Raw genomic sequence first — 25,946 nt, forward strand, 5'->3', positions numbered from 1 at the left:
AGCAGTGCTCCCCACCACTTCATAAGCCCCCCAGGTCCCCTCCTCACTCTATGGGGGTCAATATGACCCCCATAATAGCACAAGGGAGATTAAAATCTCCCCAATGCCCCTACTCGCTATATCGCGAGTAGGGGCATGTCCACTAAACAGTGAGCAGCCTGTGGCTGCTCACTGTAAAAAAAAACAAAAAAAAAAGGGTAATAAGGGGGGGACGGGGGACCTACTGTCCTCCCCCGACGGCCCCCACCAATCTCCCTTGTGCTATTATGGGGGTCATATTGACCCCCATAGAGTGAGGAGGGGACCTGGGGGGCTTATGAAGTGGTGGGGAGCACTGCTCCCTGCCGCTTCTGTCTTTACATATTGCAAGGAGGGAGCTGCACGCCGGTAGCTCCCTCCTTGTAATAAACCGAACAAACAAACGAACACTGATACACAGTGTTAGTTTGTTCGTCTGATTTTTTCTATTCATTCATTCGTCTGTCTGATGAATGAATGAATAGGTGAAATTCCCGTTCGCATGTCCAGGTGTTTCACTGGGCATGTGCGGGAATCTCACAGTCTGTGTAGTGTGGGTAGATGACGTGTCCCACAGGGACTTCACCTACCCACACAAAGATGGCGGCGCCCTGAATATAGATCGGGGCAGAAAATAAAGAATAAAAAATAGGTAATGTGGGGGGCATAGGGGCATTTGGGGATGACTAGGGGGTCGATTGGATGTAGTTGAGGCGGGAGGGGGGTTAAAAAAAAACGGAATTCGGACAGTAGGTCCCCCCCCCTCTTATTACTATGATGGCCCCCACCCGCCGCCCAGGGGTGGGGGCCGGGGGGGGGAGGACAGTAGGTCCCCCCCCTCTTATTACCATTATGGCCCCCACCCGCCGCCCAGGGGTGGGGGCCGGGGGGGAGGACAGTAGGTCCCCCCCCCTTTATTACCATTATGGCCCCCACCCGCCGCCGGGGGGGGAGGATAGTAGGTTCCCCCCCCCCTTTATTACCATTATGGCCCCCACCCGCCGGGGGGCCGGGGGCCCCCACCCGCCGGGGGGCCGGGGGGGAGGACAGTAGGTCCCCCCCCCTCATTATCTTTATGGCCCCCACCCACCGCTCAGGGGTGGGGACCGGGGGGGGGGGACGACAATAGGTCTCCCTCCCTTATTTTACTTTATGGCCCCCACCCGTCATTTAGGGGTGGGGGGCAATATTTTTTTTTTTTTCTACAGTGAGCAGCCACAGGCTGCTCACTGCTTACTAGACATGCCCCTACTCGCGGTATAGCGAGTAGGGGCATATTATTTACTAATACCAAGTCATTTTTACTTGGTGTTAGTAAATTTGGCTGAAAGACCAATTTAGGTCTTTCAGCCTTTTAGTAGATAGCTCCCTGATACCGTGGGAATTAGGGAGTTATCTACTAAGCGGCTGCAAGATGCAGCCACAGCAATGAATAGGATCGGAGTTTCATTCATTTGAATGAAATTCCGATCCGAACAAAGTACCGAATTGCATCCTAACACCAATGGAGAAACAGTGCTCATTCTGTTAGGATGCAATTCGGCAGTTTTGCCGGCGTTCTGTCTAAGTGACAGGACGTTCGGCAATACTGACAGGAAGCATTGTGGGAACTGGGAGGAAAGCTAGGGATCATGGGAAAATTGCTCTGACCAGCGGAAATGAAGCACACTTTGCTCCTCCGCTGGTCAGAGCTTGTCAAGCGGAGGAATCCTCCATAAGACAGAGTCCCTACTTTGTCTTATGATTTTAAAGAAAACTAAAGAAGACAGGAAGAAAATAATAACAGATCCCGAGAGAGGGGGAGGAGAGGAAGAGATTGAGGAAAGGTAAGTTCGGCATGACAGTGCCGCTTTAACTAGACAAGCATGGTTAGCCTGTTTATCGTACGTTTTATATTACTGAAGCGATGGCAGTTGGACTAGCTATACTGCTAATTCTTGACACCATACTGACACACTTACCATTCTGTTTATTGATCAGCGTGAATTCACTCTACCAAAACAAAAACAACTGTGCGGTTATCTCGTATACCAGGTCAACGTTATATATGATTGCTAAATATCTCAGCATGTAACCAAGGCTACTCGACTTCTTTTAATCAATCTTTGACACTCCGTCATAGTGCCTGTAATCTTTTTAGCTACTTGTATTCCTGGATTTATTTATTTTTGCTCTTACAAAAAAAAAAAAAAAGTGCAGTATTCTGTATCTACATTGATTACCAGATATTACTTATAATGCAAAATTTTCAATGTATGTGCCATTTTTTTTTTTTTTGGGCTATACATAAAAAATAAAGAATTTAAAATAAATAAAATTAAATTGAAACTCACTTTGAATTCTCACTTTAATAAAGAACCCTGTCATGGTTTTATTATGCTAAAAATAAAATAATGACAGATAAAGTTTAACTGGCAATTAGAGATTGCATCACAGAAGGCACTGGGGTCCTACTAAGCAGCGCAGCGACTGAGACCACCTTCCATCCCTTGAATTTGACCAAACACTTCATGTCTGATCTTTAATGTGCAGCATTATTATTATTATTATTGCGATTTATATAGCGCCAACAGATTCCGTAGCGCTTTACAATATTATTAGAGGGGGGATTTTACTATAAGTTGGACAATTACAAGAAATGAAGGGTTGAAGAGGGCCCTGCTCAAACAAGCTCACACACAGTCTTGTTAACACTGTCAAATCTACAGCTCATGTTATGTTGTATCAGATTCACACTGATTTCTACCAAACTCCTGTATGACATTGTGAATTATATTTGTGACTTTGTTTTGCAGACACAACCTGTTGCCTTCATGGTCTCTCAAGCTAACTGAATTAAGAGTGATGGACAGTGGATATTACACCTGCTTCGCGTCCAACACTGCGGGGAATACCTCACTTACATACAACGTGGAGGTACAAGGTATATGGGAGGTGGACTTAGTGCTGTGGCAAAGATAGGATTTGTATGCATTGCAGGAGTTCCATGCTGTCATGGACCGTTCATTTTTTGTAGTGCCCACCACTTTACTGGTATCTGCTAGGTTTTTGAAAAATGCATTTGTGGTAGAGATGGGTAAGCCAGATTGCACTGCTATCCAATTGTCTTCTTGATAGAAGTTGGATCCACTGGGACACCTTTAGGGTTGGAAGTATGAGTTTTACTTACCTTTCAGCCATCACTGCTTTGCCTCCTTGGCTGAGATTATCAAGATCCAATGCCGTACTGCTCTCCCCGCGGCTGGTCCCACCTCTTGGTTGAGATAATTAATCTTTCCCAAAGTTTAGCATAGTTACATAGTTACGTAGCTGAAAAGAGACTTGCGTCCACCAAGTTCAGCCTTCCTCACATTTGTTTTTGCTGTTGATCCAAAAGAAGGCAAAAAACACAGTCTGAAGCGCTTCCAATTTTTGCAACAAACTGGGGAGAAATTCCTTCTTAACCACAAAATAGCAGTCAGATATCTCCTTAGATCAAGCAGCTATTACCCCACTAATCAGAAATGTATTAACAACGTGTTACCCTGTATGTTTTGCTTTTGGAAGTATTTATCCAATTACTGTTTAAACTTCTGTATGGACTCTGATAAAACCACCTCTTCAGGAAGAGAATTCCATATCCTTATAGTTCTTACTGTAAAAAAAACCTTATTTTCGCCTTAGATTAAATCTCCTTTCTTGCAACCTAAATGCTTGACCTCCTGTCCTATGTATAGCCCTATTTAGTAATATATTTCCAGATTATGGTTTGTACTGGCATGTCCTTCAACTCTGCCAAACGATCTTGTGTTAGAATTAAAAACAAGTTAGCTGGTGAAGTTAATCTACAAAAAAAAAAAAAAAAATGGGAAATGTATCTTGAGATGTATTGGCTTTTTTGTACTTTTTAATTTTTTTTTCTATTTGAGACTGCTAAACAGTTTGATTCATAATGCATGTGGAAAAACAACTCTGTTACTGTATCTAAGATTTGGCTTGTTCCCAAAACCATGGAGGTTTAAAGGGACAGATAAACCCAACTGCCTCCCACTCTTCTCAAAACAATCCTAGCTGCTTTGTAAAATAAGAAACCCTTTTAGCTGAGAAGAGACATGCCAGATATTTTCATGGGGTTCACCATAGGGCAGCGAGCTGATATAGGAAGTGTTCTGTTTGAATGTGTAAATACACTAGGGAGAACACGGAAGCTCTGCGCTGAGATCCACTAAGCTGACTGCGTAATTATCACATCGCTGCCGAGGAGAGAGGATGTTTTCCCAATGCTTGGAAGTGCCAAAGAAAAATGAGACCTTCCAAACATCTGGACTGCACCCTCCGCCATTCTCCCTGCCTAAAGAAACATATCGGAGCACGGCTCGTGTTTCCTTCAGATTTCAGTCCCTAATAGATGTTAACTCTTTCCATTTCGGATTGAAGCTGTACATGAGACGTTGACAATTCTGCTCTGTTGATTTTGTGCACGTTTGAAGATTTTATAGTCATATAGGCAACAGGTAGCCTATGTAATGATGCAGACCACAGTGAACGCAATGCAAAACATTGGAATTTGTTTGCGTAACAGATGATGGCATATGTGTCAATACGGCACAAAAAGGCTACTAAATTGGCATTTACAGTCTACCTACTAAGAATCTTGTTACACCATGTTATCATCATTAAGTAACCAGTTGCTAGTTTTATATCTGTACAATTCAAGCTTTGTAGTATTGCCAATTCAGGCAGCAGACAGACAGGTAGAACCCCTTACTGGAAGTTAACTAACCTGATGTGTAGAACTAAGACTTCTTTGAATACAACGTGTTACCTGTTTAAGATCAGGTGATCATGAGACAAATATTTCTAAGAGCCCTTCAGAGTCCTTTGCTATCTTGAGTATTTTGGCAGCATCTGGATCTGGACCATCTGGGGTAGGTTCCTTAATCTTTGAATGATGGAATGCATTTAGCAACGGATGCTTTTCTACTACAAGGAAGGAAAAGCGAGCGATGGTCTGGCTTGAATTAGAGGGAGTACCTTTATCGATCATGTTATCTGCAAATTTTCTTGTAGTCCGTAATGGAAGATCAGAAGATAAAATGTTGTCATTGAGAACAGAATCCTGATGAGTTTTCTTACAAGCAATTGAATGCTTGTTCTAATAAATGAAAACGGATGAGCAGTGAGATTACTACTTAGCCTGAGGGGGTCACAGATGGCACCCAGACTTGAAGCTGCAGCTTCCTGGACAAGTTGTTGTTTTTTCTGGGCTGTTCTTCAAATGATTATGAATAGAAAACTATCCTTAATGTGGTACTTAAGGACTTTTAGTCTTTTTCGGGGGCATGATAAAACTATGCAGTAATACAGTGAATATGTGCTGAAGATTATTTTGTAATTATCTTTTATAGACTTTGCGTGAATTAAACATATAGTGAAGATCTGTGTATCATTTAAAGTCAGACAAAACATAACCTGAACATTCTAGAACATTAAAGCATCACTCCATTGAAAATTATATTTATTATTTTTTTTACGTTTAGTAGATATATCCACATATAAAGAATGTTTTCTTTGGTGGTATATAAAAAAATAGCGTGCAGGGGGGCGGGGCCGGTCCGCCGAGCTGGGCGGTCGCAAGCATGAGCAGCTCCTGTAAACACTCTTTAACCCTAAAAAACCGCGAAAACACAGACCGGCAGCATGGATCTTCAGAACAAAAGGGGCCCTGGACCCAGGGAGAGGCTGGCTCACCGAGCTACAGTCCCCTGGGGGAGAAGACTTCGTTCCCCAAGATGGGGCCTTCTCAGGCGGTGAGCGGAGCGGACGGCCATTGCCCCGCTATCCTGCCCAGCAGCACCCGACTGGAGGTCCGGATCGGCGCAGGCCTGGCCCCCCCTCCCCTCTGGGCCGGGGGGGTGATCCCGGTCCCGATCCAGTGGGCACGCACGACAACAACAGGCCATCCAAGACCTAGCAGCTTCACCACCACGGGCTGTGGCCTCAACGCCTCAACTAAGATGGCGGACGCCACGCGTGCCGACAGCACAGAGAAGGCCTGCAACAAACCAGTGCCCCCAGCGCAAAGCACTCACAAGCACAAGCTCGCCCGTCACCCACTACACCCAGAGGTAAACTCATATTAAAGCACCTCTACAAGATACAAACCCTCTGGGATGTGCTCCGGGGCTCCGACCCCAGCTCCACGGCGGGCCTGTAACAAGCAAAAGAGAATGGGGCACAACAAGCCAGTACCCGCATCGCCAGGAACCACACAGACGGAACATCCACCTCAGACGTGCCGAAAAACCGATCTCCCACACGGAGAGCCATCCCTGCCGCACTTTACACCGCAACGAAAGATGTCGTAAAGCACACAGATTGCCGGGCAGCTACTCCAACGCACTGCCATTACCTCATCAGTGGAGTACCCAGAATCAAAGGACTTCTCTATCGTGGCAAAGTGTGACATGGGCTGAAAGCGACAACAGAGCTACCTGATGTTAGGCTCCACGGGAAAAAACTGTTCCGCGCCCGCCTCAACCCGTCAATCAAGGCAACAAGCAGGACTTATAACTCACTTAATCTGACATCGTAAAGTAGCCGGACATATCAAAGTCTGTGTGCATGAAGTTATTGCCTGGCCTAGCTTAACGAGTCACAAGCGTTATATGGTGAGGCTTTCTTACCAACCCCATACATACCACTAAGTCACCTACCTCGAGGTTTAACTTGCCCCCGAGACACAAGCCACCTTGCTTAATAAGAGTACTTAGACCTTGGGCTGGCTACCTTTTGTGATGCGCTATCAGCGACCTGCAACCCACTGGGAATGTCTTAATTAACTTGCCATAACACTGTATGTGCGACCCACAACACAAACGTTAAGCTGATAACCCTGTCTCATAAGCTCTGTGACATAAAAGCAGGATCTAACGCACTACTAGTTCAGCTCGTTTGCATTAAAGCCTCACAGTTGAAGTTAAAATTCTGCCGACCTATTCGACAGGGCAGGTTAAGCATGAGCACTCCTCACTGTTGTTAAACTTTTGTCGACAAACCTAATCGACAGGACATAATTGACCAAACTTGTATGCAAAATATTGTTTTAACCTTTTCCTAATAATACCAAAAATGTGCATGTTTCTCATCTACCCTAATGTAATATATAATTTTGAAACGCCGGAGGATTGCCTTTGGGGTACCTCTCACACGACTGTTACATGTTTATGCACTACAAAAATAAATAATAATAAAAAAAAAAAAATAGCGTGCAAAAGCTGTACCGGTAATACTCCAGTTGGAGGCTTCTCACCGCGATCTCATCTTTACAATGCTTCTCAATGACCTCAACTAGACCAATGTACCTGCCACTTCCATTAGCTCTGTGGTGGCAACGGAAGAGGAAATCTCCTTGGCTATCTGATTGACGGCTAGGGAGGCATTTCAGCAAAGTTTTATTAAAGTGCTGATTTATACACAAATCGTGACTCTTAAACTGCCATACATATTACAGATTCCAGACACATAAAGCACTTCAGCAAGCTCAAGTACATTTGGTGTCTAGAGTGTTCTTTTAAAAACAGATCTATAACCCAGCCCAGTAAGAAGCTTTGTTTTCTGGTTGATTAATTAATGGCAATGTCTTTCAGCCTTTCATTGTTCTCTTATGTCACATGATTAGGACTTAAAGGGACACTAAAGTCATCAGAACAACCATAGCTTATTGTATTTGTTCTGGTGAGTATAGTCAGTCCATGCAGGCCTTTTGCTGTAAACAGTGTCTTTTCACAGAAAAAGCAGTGTTTACATTGCAGCCTAGGGACACCTCCAGTGGCCACTCCTCAAATGGCTGCTAGAGGAGCTTCTTGGGGTAGTGCTGTACAGTGTGATTGACATTCAGTGTCTCCACCCTCTGCATGGAGACACTGAACTTATCTCATAGAGATGCATTGATTCAATGAGGAGATGCTGATTAGCCAGCGGCATTTGGAATTGCTCCCGGTCCACCCCCTTGACTGAGATCATCAGAATTGACAATCTTAGCCAATCCAATGTGTTCCTATGGGAAAGCATTGTTATTGGCTGAGATCATCACTTCTGATGATGTTAGCCAAGGAGGCAGATCATGGGCAGAGCCAGCAGACTGGGTAAGATTTTACTATATTTAGGTGGTCCAGGGGGGCAGGTGGACCAGATAGTGTTTCAACACTATATGGTCAGGACTACATCTTTGTGTTCCTGACCCTATAGTGTTCCTTTAAAATTATAAGGAATTAACAAATCTTGATTTTTAGGCAAAGTATATTCCTATGTAGTTATGGAGTAATGGAAGGTTAATGTGTGTAGTAGTTAATTGACGCAGTGTAGTCTGCAAAGAACCAGTAGCTGCAGCTTTTTCTTTTTAATCTTCTTGCACAATAGCTGTTGGCAGTTCTTGACAGAGACCCAAATAAATTTCATGGCATTAGGCTGTTGTCCCATTTTTCATTTATAAAATTATTTCAGAAGGCATTATGTGGCAGTCATCAGAGCGATGACAATCTACATTTCACTAAGCTATTTTGTGCTGGCAGTGCCACAAAAGTAAAAAACCTTACTGGTTTAAATCTGGGCCTAAATCAAGATTTCATTGATGAGCATGTGATGTTTAGTTCAACAGGACAATTCTGTGAGAGTAACAAGAAAATAAATTAGTTTTCTGTTACATTACAGGTTGATGTTAATAGACATCCAGGTGCTTTAAAGATGATAATAGATGCCAGGTGTGTTATTAATCTATTAGGTTTCACGTGGACATTGCAATTGGTGTGTGTGTCTGTGTGTTTCCGTAAGGTACCTCTAAGCTGATTTTTCAGGTATTGTGAACATATGTGTTCTGGTTTTGTAAAGAAAAAATTACATGGCAATAGAACATATCTGTGAACAAACAGCAAATAAGTATGCAAATGAGGTAAAGTACAATTTAAGATTTCAGACAGATAAAGGAGCACAATTGTATGTGAGCTGCAGGAAGCTAAAGTACATATGCCCCAAAATGTATACAGCACTTCTCATGCCAACCAATAGATATGATGATAAACTGGAAGAACAATCGTAGTGATGGGAAATCAGGATCCGTCTGCAATGTTAGAGTAGGTCTGAAAAACAATCTAGCTGCTTATATCAAATTCAAATAAAATTGGAGAAGAAAAGAGAAAATAAGAAAGGAGGGCTGAGAAGAGCCGGGGGGGGGGGGGGGAGGGCGGAATGGGTATGTCCAGTTCCGAGTCATTTAACCAAATACACCTCAAAGGGCATACTCCAGCCAAAGATTCCACACCTTATAGAAGTGCGATATAGAGATGCAGTGAGCTTGTCCACCTGCATGTTATCTTTAATTTCAAGAGCAATGACTGAATGATGGATGCGTGCAGCCACCTTTCGACAAGACCTCTTTGAGCAGTTACAGTTATCCTAAACAATAGCTTGTCCTTGAAAGATTTAAGAACCTCAATTGACTTTGATAGAAGAAAGGTCCAGTGATCCATTGGGATAGACTGCAAAAGAACAGTCTCACACAGGTGATGTAAATTAAGTGAGTTGTGGGCATGTCCACTACATGCGTACGCACGTACCTCTCAAGCCACACAAATCCTAGCAGAGGTTAAAAGGTGTACACCCCATACGGTGGAGTGAGACATGCGTGACGTACCATCTAAACGTTGTTTTAATCCCCTGCTCTTGTAGGGTAAGACACACGGATGCCTTAGCTGTGTTCTCCCACATACCACTCCAGTCCTCTCTTGTGATTTCCCCTCTTAGTTAAGACTTCCTCGTCATTACATATGGAAGATCCAGTCTACAGTAGAGGTCAGAGAGGAGTAGCATAGATATAAAGCCCTTTTCATATTTTTCATATAAGCTCAAAATGTGTCAAGCCTCTAATGTCTGCTGTATGACTCCGCTTTCTGAATAAAACTGCATATCTGGATGTATCTAAAGAAATCAGAAGTGGTTAGCGAGGCTCTTGTTTTCAAGGCTTCAAATGTTTTTATTGATCCCTCTTCGAATAAATCCTTGATTCTTTGTAAATCAACATTCTCCAAGGAGGCAAAGTGAGACTGGATCATTCCAGGTGGGAAGTCTCTGTTCCTTAGGAATGGAGTCATCGGGGAAATATCTCAAGTCAGTTTACAGTTTACATTTCACAGCGTAATTGTCTCAGATTCAAGGAATGAATAAGAGCTGGACATTGTATATGCAGGAAAGGTAGAGAGGTTTTGGGGAGCCAGATAAAAATTGGAGATGGTCAGGTGAAAAAAGGTCTGACTCTAGGTTGACCATTCTACGATGCCCAAAAGGAGATTGCCTTGTCTGGACCTGTGCTAGCTCTGCTGCAGCATAGCAGAAGCTCAAGCTAGGCAAGCCCAATCAACGTTTTAATTTTGGTCAGTAGAGCACTCAAGAATATCAAGATAAATAAGTTTTCCCATTTGATATATGTACACATATAATTAAGCCACTATCAATATATATACATATATATATATATATATATACAAACAATAGATGCAAAATACAATATGAGGTTGCAAAATCAATATATGAAAAAAAATGACTGGAAAAATAATAAAGAAAACCACTGTGCAAAGTGTTTTACCTTCTTGTACAAACACACTGTGTGAGAGAGACATCTGTAGCACCCAACGTGCTACCTCAATACTTTTCTCACGGGTGAATCATCTTCACTAAATGTTTAGTTCATAAACTAAGTCTTCACTTAAGCTAATGTTTTACTTAGCTTTGTGATCTAATCAAGGACACAAGTGTAACCTAGGAAACTACAAACAAATTACTCTTTAAAAAACAAAAGGCTAGAGCGGCATGCTGTTGCCATAGCAACCAAGCGCCGAACAATATGCACATATTAGATGAATGATTTATACATATTGGCCCCAACAGTAGTCCAATATGGTAGAAGCCTACCTGTGGATCAAACTAAAGTAACCCAATATCCCATAAGCGCCGATGTTTCCTGGGTATCCTGACAAGCGATGTATCCTGGGTATACCTGCACAATGGAAAGTCAAACAGACTACAAAGCTAAAAATCGTGAAATACCAAACGTGCTTGTCCACAAGTATTAATTGTCCCAGCGGTTATAGAAGGAGAATCTGACCAGTGTACATTTGAAACCACCTGACAGACTCAATATTAATATTATGTCTGGTGTTCTCATACACCTGTCTTCCCGGGATGAACCCCACCTGGTCTAGATGGATGAAGGATAGCAGCACTGAGTTAAGACAGAGGGACAAACATTTAGCAAACATTTTAACATTGATGAGGGATATGGGTCTGTAACTCTACTGGGTGATCTAGGGGTTTACACAACTTGTTGAATTGAATCATATTGGCCAGAAGTGGAATGTAACTTTATTGAATTATTTAAGGATGTTGGTTATTTGCCACAAAAGTGTACATATTCAAGTGCTTTTTATGCTCTCCAATGTGGAGGTGTTGAATTCACTTAGTTCTCGGTGGTCCATGTTAAAGTGTAGATAATTCGTCTTTGGCAGATTTGTGATCACCAAAACTTGAGTTAGCTTTTTTTGAATTTTACAATTATGGTAGAAATGGTTTCAAATAGTATCAGAACACTAAAATTGTGATTGGGTTGACCATTGTAGTAGCTCATTGGCAGCCATTAGCATATCGATAAATATTAGATATGAAATTGTATTTCCAACCAAGTAAACACAATAAAATAATACAGGAGCAATTTTTACTAGGAGTAAACGATCCACTGAACTAAAAGAAACTTGTCTTTATCATTTAAGTCAGAAAAACATAAATTGCAGCCTGCGGTATGACAGGAGAGTTAGTGTTAATAAAATAGGTACATTTTGTGAGATAAGCTACGTTATCCTCATTAGGTTCAACTGCGAGAGACCAAAATAATGTATGAATGCCTGTCTGATATGGCAAACTTCAGCTCAGTGGTTTCCTCGCACAATTACTGTGTAGGAAAAAAGGACTTCCTTAGGGAATTTTTGTAACAAATTGCAGCTTCCGCAGACAGTCTGTACATATCAGAGGAAGATGGTGACGGCATTTAGTAAATATTCCAGACGGTGAAGGCAGGTGCTGTGGAGGTCAATAGTCATAACTTTGTTCTAGTGCTCAGTTTAACACCTAACCACAGATTCAACAACTGCTCTCTTCTGTTTTGGTAGTCCCCTTTTTCTGGTTTATAGATTAAGGAAATGTGGCTGTTTTTCTTCCTGAGATAGCCCACTCAAAGAGATAAAGTTACAAATTGTCATGTTTTAAACAAAAACAAGAAGATTAAATAAATAAAATCTTAAAATTCTGTTTTCAGTTCCACCCCGTGTCCATCCCGGGCCAAAAATTTTAAAGGCACTTCTAGGGCGCACATTGACACTGCCCTGTCTCGCTTACGGGGATCCGATGCCAAGGCTCAGCTGGTATAAAAATGCTGTAGCATTGCGAGTCGGAGGCCAAGATTCCCTGCCAGGTCCTGATGGCAGTATTAGTGTACTGGAAGTACAACTATCTGACTCTGGGAGTTACAGATGTGCAGCATCCAGCAGTGCAGGTTCAGACTCACTGGAATTCAGGCTGGAAGTGTTGGGTGAGTGGTGGAATGTTGTAAACAGATACATTTACCCATTGGGTCTTATCAGGCTATTGTGACTGTTTATTTGCTGAGACATTCAAGTATGTGTTTCCTCAGAGTCACCAAATTTTGACGATGGTTCAGATGTCCTGTTGGAGCAGACTGCTTATGAGCCAGTGATATTGCCATGTCCAGTACGAGGTGAGCCCCAAGTTGTGTTATACCAACATCACTTCAGCTCTTCCAATTGTAATTTGGTTTGTCATGCTTGAACCTAAACCAATAGCAAGCTGTTATTTGTAATCAATAAATTGGGAAATAAAACCGTATCCCCTCATCTTATCTCATCAGGTACACACGTGTAAATCCTTTTATTTTCAGGTTTCCTCACTCTTAACCAAAATCTTTTTCAAACTCAGTTGTTCATAACCAGTATTTATTTCACTAATAATTTTGTTTAACGTTGATATACATTGTTTGTTTCCACTGTTACTGTTGTTATGTGTTATAAAGACAAAATACCCAGGAAAATATTTGAATGTGGATCAGAAAGAATAGAGGTCACCTATGCCTTGTGGTTAGTGAAAAGTGTAGATGTAAGAAAAATAATTTTTGCACTACTGTTTCAATTTTCCAGGATCCCCCACACCTCAGATTCGCTGGCTAAAGAATGGAATAGCACTTACTGGCAATGTACCAGGAATGACCCAGTTGGGCAATGGATCCCTTATGATTGACATTGCTTTGCCTAGTCACAGTGGAGACTACATATGTCTGGCAACCAATGAGGCTGGCTCTGCCAGGAGAAAGACCAAGCTAGTAGTGTATGGTAAGATACAGATTTAGTAATGCCAGGTAATCATGTTGAGCCCTCGGAATTTTTATCATTGACGAGTTATTCTTGTTTTATACCTCAGCTCCACCCAGAATCCTCGATGACGGACAGGGCCAGAATATCTCTGTGATGGCCAATCAACCATTAATCTTGGGATGTGAAGTAACTGGAGTGCCATTCCCTACAATATCCTGGAGCAAAGATAGCAAAACGGTGAATCTTTTGGCGGAATGGGTAGAGTTAATTGTGGATTCTTTAAAAAAAAATTGTCCACTTGTTGATGAATCTGTGACACAAGCCAAGATTGTAAATCTATTAACAAAATTCTTGTTTTCTTTCCATATTTTCAGCTGACTGAGGTTCCTGGGATAAGTCAACAGGCTTCTGGCCAGTCTCTGCGCTTCCACCGCATACGGAACCACGATGCCGGGTTATATACCTGCAGAGCAGTGAACCGTGCTGGGGAAACTCATCGCAGCTTCAGTATTATCGTTCTAGGTGATTACTGTTGATCTGCTACTTTTAATGTAATTTGAATAGGCAACACATTTCCTTACAGTCAGTAGTTGCCCATTTTAGGACAAATATACAAAAATTATATTTCTAGGCAGATTGTGATCAATGGCCACAGATCATAGAAAATGCAATTTTTTATATAATGTTTTTATTATATAACACTTTATTTATCTTATAGTTCCCCCAACAATCTATGGAGCTGGACAAATCCAGGATATTACAGCTAGGGATGGATCAAATATTGAGCTGCACTGCAAAGTGTCTGGAGTTCCAAAGCCACAAGTGGAATGGTCGAAAGGTGGACAGTAAGTAAAATACAGCACGTGTCTAACACAGTAGTCTTAACACCTTCAACTCCTAATGCCTAGCAGATGTACTTAGAATTCAAAATAGCCCCCTGCTGATGAGGCCAAGAATGTACAGTGTTGTACTCAGTCTGTAGGGATTAGCCTAAGTGCACTATTTAAACATTTAAGACGAACTGTCACTTTTGAGTTCTGGTGTAAAGTTAAAGTGCTAAATAAAACTGGCTGTTTGGATAAACAATTAAAATGTTATTTTATATACAATGGTAGAGAAAGTAATAAGTGAAACAGAATTTCAATCCCAAATATGGGGCATAATGGCACATTTATAGGTAACAGTATGCTTGTTTTAATGAAAAAAATATTAATTCGTTTTTCTGGTGGAGGTTTTCGTAAAAAAAAAAAAAAAAAACTTCTTGCCTATTGCTTATTTTTTTTAATTTTACACCAGCAAACACTGCAATAGTGTTCATTAACATGATACAAACATTATCCATCACTAGCAAAAACATGATAGTATCAGCTGTTTGGCAATATATTACGTTGATGCCTTTAATGTACGGTTTTCAGTTGTAAGTCAGACTAGAGACAATACCCATTACACAAGGCCAGATCATTTATTAGAGTCTGAATGATCACATTTAATGTTGATGACAAGTTGACTGTCTGTTAGACATACGTGTAACCTGTACATTGAAATAATGTAACGTTTAACCCCTTAAGGACACACGACGTGTGACATGTCATGATTCCCTTTTATTCCAGAAGTTTGGTCCTTAAGGGGTTAAAGATGAGCACAGCAGTTTTCTGAGCTACACTCACTGTCTCGTCACCCCTTAATAACAAAGAATGCACCCCAGTCTTTAAAATGTGGCTGTACACTTAGCAATGATTGCGTCATCCTACATACCTAGCTGGGGCGTGAGGCAGTTTTATGTACAGCTTCTCACAGGTGCCATATTTGTAGGCATATTGGTGAGCAGAGCACTAAATAGATTTAAGGGTTGCGCCAAGCACCATGAACTCTTGAGTGATTTGAAAGGGTAATGGTGCCTGGAGACTATACTAAAAGGAAAACGCTGCACATACAGAGTTTACATCCGCTGCTGCTGGAGGTGTAACTCCACATCCAACAGCGTCTTTGCGGTATTATCAGTCAGGAGCTAGAGTTCTTGGCCGGTTAATGTCAATTCTATGCAAATGTCATTGAACAGAATATCATTGCTTTGCTGAGAGCAGTCAGGTTTCGCTCTCAACCAATGAATAGTGAAGGCTTCGGTTTCCAGTTTATGCAACTCTGCAGAAGCTGCAATGCATCACCCAGACTATCAGGGAGTTTGACAGGGACCCAGTTGCTAGACAGTTTGTCCCATTACCAGGGACCCAGGCCAGGGTACTCCTAACATCATAACCAAAACAGCAGTAACCATTTAACCTTAAAACTATGCATTTGCTATCAATTTGGCCTTTACAGTATATAGCCAACATCATTTTCCACACAAACAGTTACTATATAAATTTTGTTATGACAGATGACATCACAGACAAATTCACCAATGGCTGCTTATGGTTTTTGTGGCCTTCTATCTGCATCTTCTATCTGGATCTTGGATGTAACTTGGATTAACTCTGACAGTGATTACATCCCATCCCCAATCATTAGCCGAGGTGAAATCAGAATGCCTTTATTGTCTGAATGTTGCTTATTTTATGCCTGGGTCCACAACAGAGAAACGATTGGTCTTGTGACATACCTAGCGCTTAGGTGTCTGTACCTGACGTGATAATTTTATTAGCAGCCAAACACCTCGACGGTGAATAAAATGTTGACATAAAATATATGTTCCCGTGTCAACATCCAGGAACCAGTGTCACCCACGAATAGCTCTCTCCCGTGCGCCCATGCTGTACTAAAAGTGTTTGGATCAGAGGTGTCTAACCTAAATAGTATGGATGTTAATTTTTTATTGGGCCACGGACATCATCCAATTTGGCACAGAGTTCCACAACACTGGGTGGGAAGTCCCGGTCACCTTTAATGATTGCACTTTCGGTTTGTACATGGAGTTCCCTAAATGCCTTGGTATCTTTTGATGCCTCACCACCTCCTATATAACCCCCTCCAAAAAGCACTCTGCTAGATGACTGTGGGACCAAGAACAGCTTCAATTTAATTTTGCTGGATTGCGGAAACTTCATGATCCGATTAGAAGGTCCAGATTGATTATGGTTTGCTCCCGGTCAGGTCCTCCGGGGTTGCTTGCAAAGGGTGCTGTGATGGGAAGCACATGCTGGAGGGGCAAAGGTGGGTGATTGTAGTCTTTTTAGAGGTGGTTGGGAGCCATGTACAAGTCCTAGGTGACCGAGTAGTCTAGCACAGTTTTTAACCAAAATACAGTTAGAATTGGAATCCTTGTCAGTGACTGAAATTGTAGATAGTAGCTATAAAATGGAATAAGATAAAAATAATGGCCGCCCCATCTGCTTTAAAGTACATACTTTCTGAAGCAATAAAAAGTAGAAATATGTAGTCAATTACTTTTACATACATGTTTTGACTTCTCTAAATGTGGTCTTTACAAACTTGGAGCATTATGGTTGATTTAAACCGCAAACCTCCACGATTGGGCTATAAATCATGCAACTCTTCATTATGTTTCTGAAAGACACCTTCTCTATTGTTATCTCACCGTTTATCCCACATTAATGTGTCATTTTAAGACAGGTGAAGTAAAAACATGGAATTCTGTGTGTTAACCATAACATCCTATATATACGTGGCATATTTCCATTAGTAATATTGTGGGAGACAATGATGTCAGCATCCTCCGGATATGTATTTTCCTTCTTTGTCGACTTGCTCTGCTACTCTCTTAGATCCAACAAGTATATTTTTTTCTGTGTTCATCTTAAATGAGCTGTGATATATACAATGTGCTTTTATTCTATGAACATAACTTTTTCACTTTGATTTGTCAAACAGATAAAAGACTATATTGACATTAAATGGGATTGTAGGTCTTGGAAATCATGCTAAAAAATTTAATTCTGTTGACTCCACGCGGAATCACGTCTTGAGCGTTGATGTGTGGATTAAAGCCTCTTTATAATTCTGTAATCAAAAGATGAGCTTTGCTAATTAGTAATTATTTCCCTGGCTGGGATATGGTCCCAAAGCATTTGAGTTGTGATAATAACCTAGACTCAGTGAATTAGAACTCTGTTGTATTTGTTTGTGTGTTAATGGTTGTTGTTGTTATAAGTGGGGATCTATGGCATCTTAAAATGTTTTTTATTTTTTTTAAGTCACAAATTTGCCGATGTCTGAATGTGTAGATTTAGTATAAGTTATACAATGTGTAACAATAATTGAATAAAACAGCATATTTGATAGTTAGACAGTTACATTTGATAGTAGACAGACCGGCAGAAATCGGATAGAAACATATAGTCCAGTAGGTCCTAAACTAATTTAAAAGCATTTCCCTCACATACATCTGCATGCATTAGACTTTCCTGCAATTCTTTTTCTTCCATTGGAGTTTAGTCTTTATTCCACTTCTTTCCAGTAATTGATAGAATTTTTGACATCAGTGGATTTCAACAAGTGTGCTTTAAGCCACCTGAAAACGTTCCAGTAACACATTGACTTCTGGGCTGTAATAGGCTGAGTGCGGTACTCGAAATGTGTTTTTAATCCGGGTAAGCATTAAAATCGGGATTCCCATCTGGCAATTAATTAAAACGAATAAGTCAGTTGGGTTAGGAGTATGGATGTAACTATGGTAAGGTTTCGATTAATTGTGACTTTTATAAGCTGTGGCTGAAGGTAAAAAGCAAAAGATAGATGCGTCTTGGAAATGTTCCCCTCGTTATAGTGTGGCTTTAGAACCACTTTAAACACTGCAGACATCATCATGTGGTTCAAACCCCAAAACGTTTGACCATACTTGGGGGCATATCTTAATAGAGTTGAGGAAATTATCACAAATTATATGTAATTCATTCCGTATATAAAAAATTTATTGATCTATAGTCATATTGTATATTAAGGCCATTAAAAGTTTTGGCCTGCTAGCTGCATCAGCGTAGCTCAGTTCTGCTACGTTCTAAACTAAATTAATTACATTCAGAGAAGGTAAATGTGTATACTCCAAACACATGTTTCTGTTCGTTTGATGCCTTACTGTGAATTGTGTTTTTTTTAATTCATAGTGTGATATCATACTGTGATGTGCCCTGACTGTCTATGATAAAAATGTAGAAACCAAAAAAAGTAAGTCTGTAGCTAATTGCTTTTGGTTTGTGCAGTTATTCCATGCAGTATTTGCGAGGCCTGAAAAAAATTCAGTTGGAGAAATCCACACATCTAACCTGGATCTGAGCGCCTCCATTTTGTCTATCAGCGTTATAATCTCTGCATTTTTCTCGTGGCAATCAGTATAGAGAAAGAAGGAGGAAAACATTTGGAGTTATTTGTAAAAGTGTTTCTGTGAAAAAATGTGCAATGGTCACACAATTAGTGTCCATGATTATGTATCAAAAAGATTCTCGCCAGAAATTCTCTTCCCAGAAACTGTACTACCTCGCTACAGTCCATAATACATGCTGCTACCAGACTGATTTTTCCGTCCTGTTGCTCTTCTTACACGTCACCCCTCTGTCAATCCTTCCTGTACCCTGTAGGATTAAAGGACCACTATAGGCACCCGGACTACTTCAGCTTAATGAAGTTGTCTGGGTGCCAGGTCCATCTAGGATTAACCCTTTCTGCTGTAAACATAGCGGTTTCAGAGAAACCGCTATGTTTACCTATGGGTTAATCCAGCTTCTAGTGGCTGTCTCATTGACAGCCACTAGAGGCGCTTCCACGCTGCTCACTGTGATTTTCACAGTGAGAAGACGACAGCGTCCATAGGAATGCATTGAGAATGCTTTCCTATGAGACTGGCTGAATGTGTGCGCGGCTCTTGCCGCGCATGCGCATTCAGCCGATAACATCAGAAGAGGGAGGAGAGTCCCAGCACCGAGGGAGCCCGGCGCTGGAAAATAGGGAAGGGATTAACCCCTTTCTCCCCCTTCAGCGCCACGGGAGTGGGACCCTAAGGGTGGGGGCACCCTCAGGGCACGCCAGGAAAACGAGTTTGTTTTCCTGGCACTATAGTGGTCCTTTAAATGCAAAATACTAACCCTTACCTATAAAGCTCTAGACAACTCTACCCCCAACTGCATTTTTTCACTAATTTCAATCTTTTTGCTCTGCCGGTGGTCTTCTCCTGTTTACTGCTCCCACCCCTACTGCTAACTCGGTCTTGCAGGACTTCTCGTTGGTGGCTCCTCTACTTTGTAGACACCTCTACCCTAGTCTTCCATCATTGAAGAAGTCCCTCAAAACCCATCTCTTCAGAATAGTCTATAGTCTCCCATAGTAACTCCTGTTGTGTTTTTGTACCCCACCTGCTTTATATTGTAAGCGCTTTCTAGCAGGGTCCTCATCAATCTATTGTTACTGTAACATTTTGTAATAATCTAATTTAAGGTGAAATTCCCTACTTTATAATATTGTAAAGTGCTGGGAAATATATTGATGCTACATAAATGCTAATCATAAAAATAATAATTTATACGTAACTCCCATTGCTTCCATTACTCCTTGTGTGCCCTAGCTGTGCCAGGACTGAACCGGACTGGATCTTAATTGCTTAATCTATAATATAAATTTAAAAGAAAACAGAGCATCCCATGGAAAAAAAGTTTAATGCAAGATCTGGGTAATTTTTTTTGTTTTAGCCAGTGGTGCAATTCCACGGTTAATTTGACAGTTTCCATTTAATTAGTAGCAGTGAACATGTGCACAGTAAGGATAGCATTCATTTTGTAACTCTGCTAGTATAGTCTAGTATTCCTAACAAATGTTAGTCTTCACAGCTGTCCTACTAGTAAATATACAGATTGGCAAATAGGACATGTAGGTTATTTTATCAGCAATCCTTTGAAAAAACTCATTAACTATATGGATGTTTACGGTAGGAAACCACTTAGCCAGCATCCCCCTCAGCCATACAAGATGTGTAAGGAATGGGTTAGAATAGGAGGAGGCAATGAGGAGGGGAGTCTTTGAGTTTTTAATTACATCATGAACAGGACGGCTGAAAGATGCTTGGTCTGCACACCTGTGGGTTTGGACAGCTGCTGTAGAGCTGTGTGCAATGGAGGGGAGGATGGAATCCATGCAAAAAAAAAAACCTCCCTAGAAACAGCAGTTTGAAGTCAAAACAAACTGCTCACGAGACAGCCCTGGATAACATAGCATCAATAGTGTGTATGTAAGAGAAACAGGGAGGAATACTTTGTGTTCAGATGTGTTCTCGAGCTCTAGGGAGTAGAGCATTGTTACTCGATCACGTTCTATGAAAATATTCACAAAACCCTGTGTTTTACAGTTTTTTACAGTGATACGGAAACTAGAGATGACAGCTAAATCTGGATTTGTAGTGAACCTTGGTCAGTCTAGAAAGATTGGTATTGTTCCGTAATTAGAGGCGGATGTAATTAGACCTGTACCAGCAGTGGATTTTGCCAGTTGTCTTGCTCTCTAGAAATAATAGCACTTTTCCAACAGGGTGGTGGCTAGATGCAACAAGAACATCTAAACAATTATACAGTGGATGAGTGACAAACAAGGAATCACCCCGACACCATTAAGGCAGTTAATGTAACACTCTACTGAAGGACACTCTACTGCCAAAAAACAAACAAACGAAAACACTGTTTAGTAGATTTACCCCCCCAATGAAAATATCCATGCATTTCAATGGGAGTATATCTAAAAGTAGCTTGCAAAAGATGCAGGCCTCTTGTCTAAAGCCTTTATAAGTCCTCCTCTTATTATTTTTTGACAATCTTTATTTAGACATTTTTTTGTTAGCAAAACATGACCACATCAAAGTGAACACTAAAAAGATAGGAAACTCACCTTAATAAAACAGATTATCCAAAAAAAAATAAAAAGATAGGAAACTATAAAACAAATGACACAGAGTGATGTTAATTTTCCTAGACAGGGCGCAGTGAACAATAATATACTCAGTAAAAACAATTGTTAGCCCTCCCCTTCTAACCCCGCCCAGACTTTCTGTGGCTGTCCAATTACAGAATGCCCAATGCAGATCAATGAGATCTGGGAAATCGCTGCCTCTTGAGTTTAGATCCACTGAGCTAACCAAACTCAGAAGTAACAGGACCGGTTGTCTGATTGAGACAGTTGGGGGTATAAGATTAGTATTAAAAAAAGTGCCAATTTATATTGAAATCTGTGATTTTTGTAAAATGAGCACATTCTTCACAAATGAAGAACTTGAGCAAACTTGAGTGCTTTATGGATCTGGAGTGTCCCTTTAAATTAAGAGAAACAATGGAATACATAATATCCATTACTGTAAAATCTATTTTATGGAAAAATAATACCATTCAGAGATTCTTACATGTTTTGTGGACCCAGGACATACTTGAAAACGAGAGAAATCTCAATGTATCTTTCCTGGTAAAATATTTTATAAATAAATAAATAAATAAATCAAGCTAAGTTCCCCTTAGTAAGTGAGATAAGTCTTAAAAAAGGGTCCCCTCTGTCAACTAGTCTCAGTAGTAACATAAAAGGAGTGGGGCCTGTTCAGATGATGAGTCATGCGGGCCTGAAGTTTCATGTGTAATGCTTAGAAACCATAGCCCCAGAGTGAGCCAGGAGATGTAGAGACAGAGGGACCCTGAAAAAGGGGGAGTATATCAAGATATATGGATAGCTCAACCCCAAGCAGGGTCCATGCATGGTGGATCACTGCACGGTTATGTATGGAGCAGCCACTGGAGAGGAGAAGAACTTTAGCCAATAGTGCCGTGTGCAAGTATAAATTTCCCAAGCCACTGTATCTGCCTCCAGATCTTTAAATAAATGGGTATCCTCCACTTCCTAAACCCAGAGCAACAGCAAAGGAGTACAAAAGCGTCACCAAAAACAGGATAACAGCCTCTGCCGCATCAAGAAGGCGGAGACCATCAATCTCTTATATGCCTGCAGTGGGAGCTGAGTCTGATGGAGGAGAAAGGCTTTGAGGAGAAAACACTGGGAGTTCCTCTGAGAATTTCAAAAGAACAGTATTAATCGCAGACCAGAATGGCTGAATAAATGTGCAATCCCACCAAACATGTTGCAGGTCTCCTACCTTCACACCACATTGCCAACAAATACCTGAGATAGAGGAGTTAAAGGCAGGGGTTTGGTACCACCCAGAGAAGAGCTTGTAAGAGGTTTCCTGCAAACGAATAGAGACAGTTAACTTCTGAATCAAGTGCAGCATTTTAGCACATTCCTCATCTGAGAAGTTGGTTTGAAGGTCCATCTCCCACCTGCCAATGCAGGTAGGAGCCAATAGCTATCAGTTCTCTACCAACATGCTGTAGATCAGGAAAATACAACTCGACTCTGGTGGATCCTGCAGAAAATTGAGATGGGATCTGGTGAGGCATGGTCTCTTTTGAATGGACCTGAATTAAGTTATTATTTGCGTTTGAGTCAGTGAGTGAAGGAACGTGAGGGTGCTGTCTGTCAACAGATTAGAAAGGGGCAATACCGTCTAAAGCACATGTAATACTCAGGGGCAACAATACTGTTGGAGTATGCCCTGTAGTGTCCGATGTAGTCCTGCTGGGAAAGCATCAGGCTTGGATCAGTCGATAAATGAAACCGCAAAGTCAAGTGATGCCAAAATTACAAGGTTGCCTTAACAAAAGGGTTTTGTTATTATGTGTCCTTTGTATTACATAATTTATTAAAACTAGGGTTTGGGTTAATGTTCCTTTAGACTGTTAGACATACATGTCCTGATTACCAAGATTGTCTTCCGTCTTTAATTCTGCTCATCTCTATTTACTGACATAGCAGGAGAAAAGTTGGGATGGGAACATTTTCTTTTGTTTCTTTTTCTCAAATTTTTGAAATTCTAAATTAAACATAGTAACTGTACATCACAGCTTCTTCCATTGCTAACTCTCACTAATCTGTAGTAGAGCAAAACACATGTTCTCATACATTGCTCTTTGTGGTGTCACCCAAAATCCATGTCCAATTAAAAAAAAAAAAGAATGATCTGCCAGATGAAATTATTTCAAAACAACCCACCAAAACATACATGTTATGCTCATCTGTAAAAATAATACGCAGAGATTACTGCTACTTTTTATCATAAACAGCAGTAAAGTGAAGAGAGAACATTCGATGCAGTGAGAATCCAAGTTATTGGTTTGTGGTCAGCATGTCTCTTGTACACTTTGAGATACATGGCCAAGTGAAACATGTTATTACATAATACTTGAAGTTCAGAAAGGAGTAGCTTTCAGTGTGGCCGTGTGTTATCTTTTTTCTTCTTCTTTCAATTTAACAATTTTTTATTGTGTCAAATTTTATGGGGCACCGAAGAAAAGGATGAGACATAAGTAGTACAATGTCACAGTTTGGTCGCATTACCTCATTGATAGAGGACGTATACAACTGATTAATCAGAAGGTGAAACATAGAACAACATGGGTGTGCAGAATATTTCCTGGTACATATTAAAACATAGTGTTTATATTGTTCAGCTGATTAGGTTCTTCTATTACATAGGTAGTATAATACTGGTTGAGGATGTGCATCTAATACACTTGCGAACCTATGTCTGCTAGTGACCTTATTACCTTCGGTTTTGTATTAACTTGGGCTTTGAGGTGCGAGTGCAAGAGCTTTCTATTGTCTACTATAGGTTGGACCAGTGTGTCCTCTTTTGTGGGCTCTTTTGTGGGTTCCACCATGCCTTTTTATTATCTTATCAGTGGTTTGCCTCCAATATATAGGGTGTAACTGAGAACTTGAGGGGGGAGATGGAGGTTAGGAAAGGAGGAATTAAAGAGGGGGGAGGAGGAGCCAGCCAGTGTTCACATGATAGGAAGGCTGGAGTATCCAAGCCAACATGTACTGGTAATGTGCCAGAGTGTATTTTCCACTGTTCCTGACGTAGAGGGAGCCAAGTGTTGGTGGAATTTGGGGTATGTTTACCTCATATCTTCCTAGGGATATATGTCTTATGATTTCACGCATAGAGGCGTTAGTTGGGGAGAGACAGTCCTTGGCTATATATGACAGGTCTGTTATGAGAATATGAAAAAGCATATACCTGATCGGTTTAGGGTATATGTACTCAAAATTGAACAACAGTAATGAGGAGGGGGCTGTCTTTTAGCTTTTAATAGTTAGACCATAGAGAGGTCCTTCTTTTGCAGCAGGTTTGCAGAGAGTTTGCTGTGTATAAGCATCTGTAAAAATAATACGCAGAGATAGAAAGTACTGCTACTTTTTCCCCCAGTCTCAAATGCTTTTCTCTTCACTATAGGCCTCTTTCTCCTGGTGACTCCCATATCCAGCTTTTAGAAGGTGGGCAGCTTCTTCGAGTGAATGGTACAAGACTTTCGGACCAGGGCAAATACCAGTGTCTGGCCTTCAACCACGCCGGTCAGCAAGTGAAGGACTTTAACCTGAGAGTTCACAGTAAGTTCCTAAAAAGTTTGTTCAACACAGAAACTACTGCAGCATGGGGTAAAGTGGGAAAGCTGATTATGGGACTAGGAAACTCATGGGGCTATGGTAAGTGATATGGTAAGTGATAGTGCAGCACCAAGGATTTTTAACTATTTGCTAATAGTTCTTCAATAATTAGCAAATTTTTGGTCCCGAATTTTAGTACAACTAGTGGTTTGTGAATATTTCAAAGCCTGTACATTATATAGGATTCTGACCATATTTGTCTTTAACTGTGACAATTGGCACTGCCTTTGGAACCTCAGTCATTTTCACCAGATTGTGTAAATCTGGGATTACCAAACGTGTGTGGTATGTTACTGCCACCATGTGGTCTATTATTTGATTGCACCTCAGAAGTAATCTCTGCTGATTTGAATTTTATTTGAAACCAAAAACTTTTTTAAAGGGTTACTTCAACTCTTTGGAGGGGTAGGACCTTTACTGTGTAATATACCTAACTGGCCACTATGAATAAGGTCCCCTCCTCTGCTTGCAGTAAAAGATACAAAAAAATATATTTTGCTCACCTTGAATCCAGCGCTGAGCGAAGCTCCCAACACTGACTTCCACATTCCCTCCAACGTCACAGTCACAGGCATGTGCGCATTCTGGGCTGGCGAGGGGAGGGATTTAAAAAAACAAAAACAAATAAACTGTATGCAGCAGAGGGAGGCGAAAGGGAGCACACAGTGGGTGGGAGGGAGAGAATCGCAATCTTAACCTTAACATGCACACTGTGTGCAGTGGAGAAGATTATCACGTCTGACGCCAGCACACGGTGCACGCGGACGACAGACTCAAAATATTGAGTTCTGGGCTTCCAAAGTCACATGTGCTGGGGGTCTAACTAGCCCCCAGCACATAATTAACACTAACTAAGAATGTACAGAGTTTCAAGCAGACACACTGCACATACATACTCCTACCACCATGGCCACTTCAAATCACTGCAGTGGTCATGGTGGTTGGTGTAACCGTTTAACACAAATCTGATTGTTTCAATTTACTTATTTTAAATAAAAGTATAGTAAACATATTCCTATTTATATAACCATTAAAGGA

General features: G+C 41.1%; 1 protein-coding gene across 1 annotated transcript in view; it reads left to right on the plus strand.

The window, feature by feature from the left end:
* Nucleotides 1-25,946, plus strand: part of HMCN2 (hemicentin 2) — a 207,712-nt gene that overhangs the window by 89,338 nt on the left and 92,428 nt on the right. Inside the window, exons 23-30 of the mRNA XM_063432432.1 lie at nt 2,814-2,941; nt 12,359-12,631; nt 12,734-12,817; nt 13,254-13,445; nt 13,534-13,664; nt 13,802-13,949; nt 14,146-14,272; nt 24,697-24,851. Of these exons, the coding sequence (XP_063288502.1) occupies nt 2,814-2,941; nt 12,359-12,631; nt 12,734-12,817; nt 13,254-13,445; nt 13,534-13,664; nt 13,802-13,949; nt 14,146-14,272; nt 24,697-24,851 (1,238 nt within the window). The remainder of the gene's footprint in view (nt 1-2,813; nt 2,942-12,358; nt 12,632-12,733; nt 12,818-13,253; nt 13,446-13,533; nt 13,665-13,801; nt 13,950-14,145; nt 14,273-24,696; nt 24,852-25,946) is intronic.

Source organism: Pelobates fuscus, chromosome 9 (genome assembly GCF_036172605.1).
Source record: "Pelobates fuscus isolate aPelFus1 chromosome 9, aPelFus1.pri, whole genome shotgun sequence".
Classification (NCBI taxonomy): domain Eukaryota; kingdom Metazoa; phylum Chordata; class Amphibia; order Anura; family Pelobatidae; genus Pelobates; species Pelobates fuscus.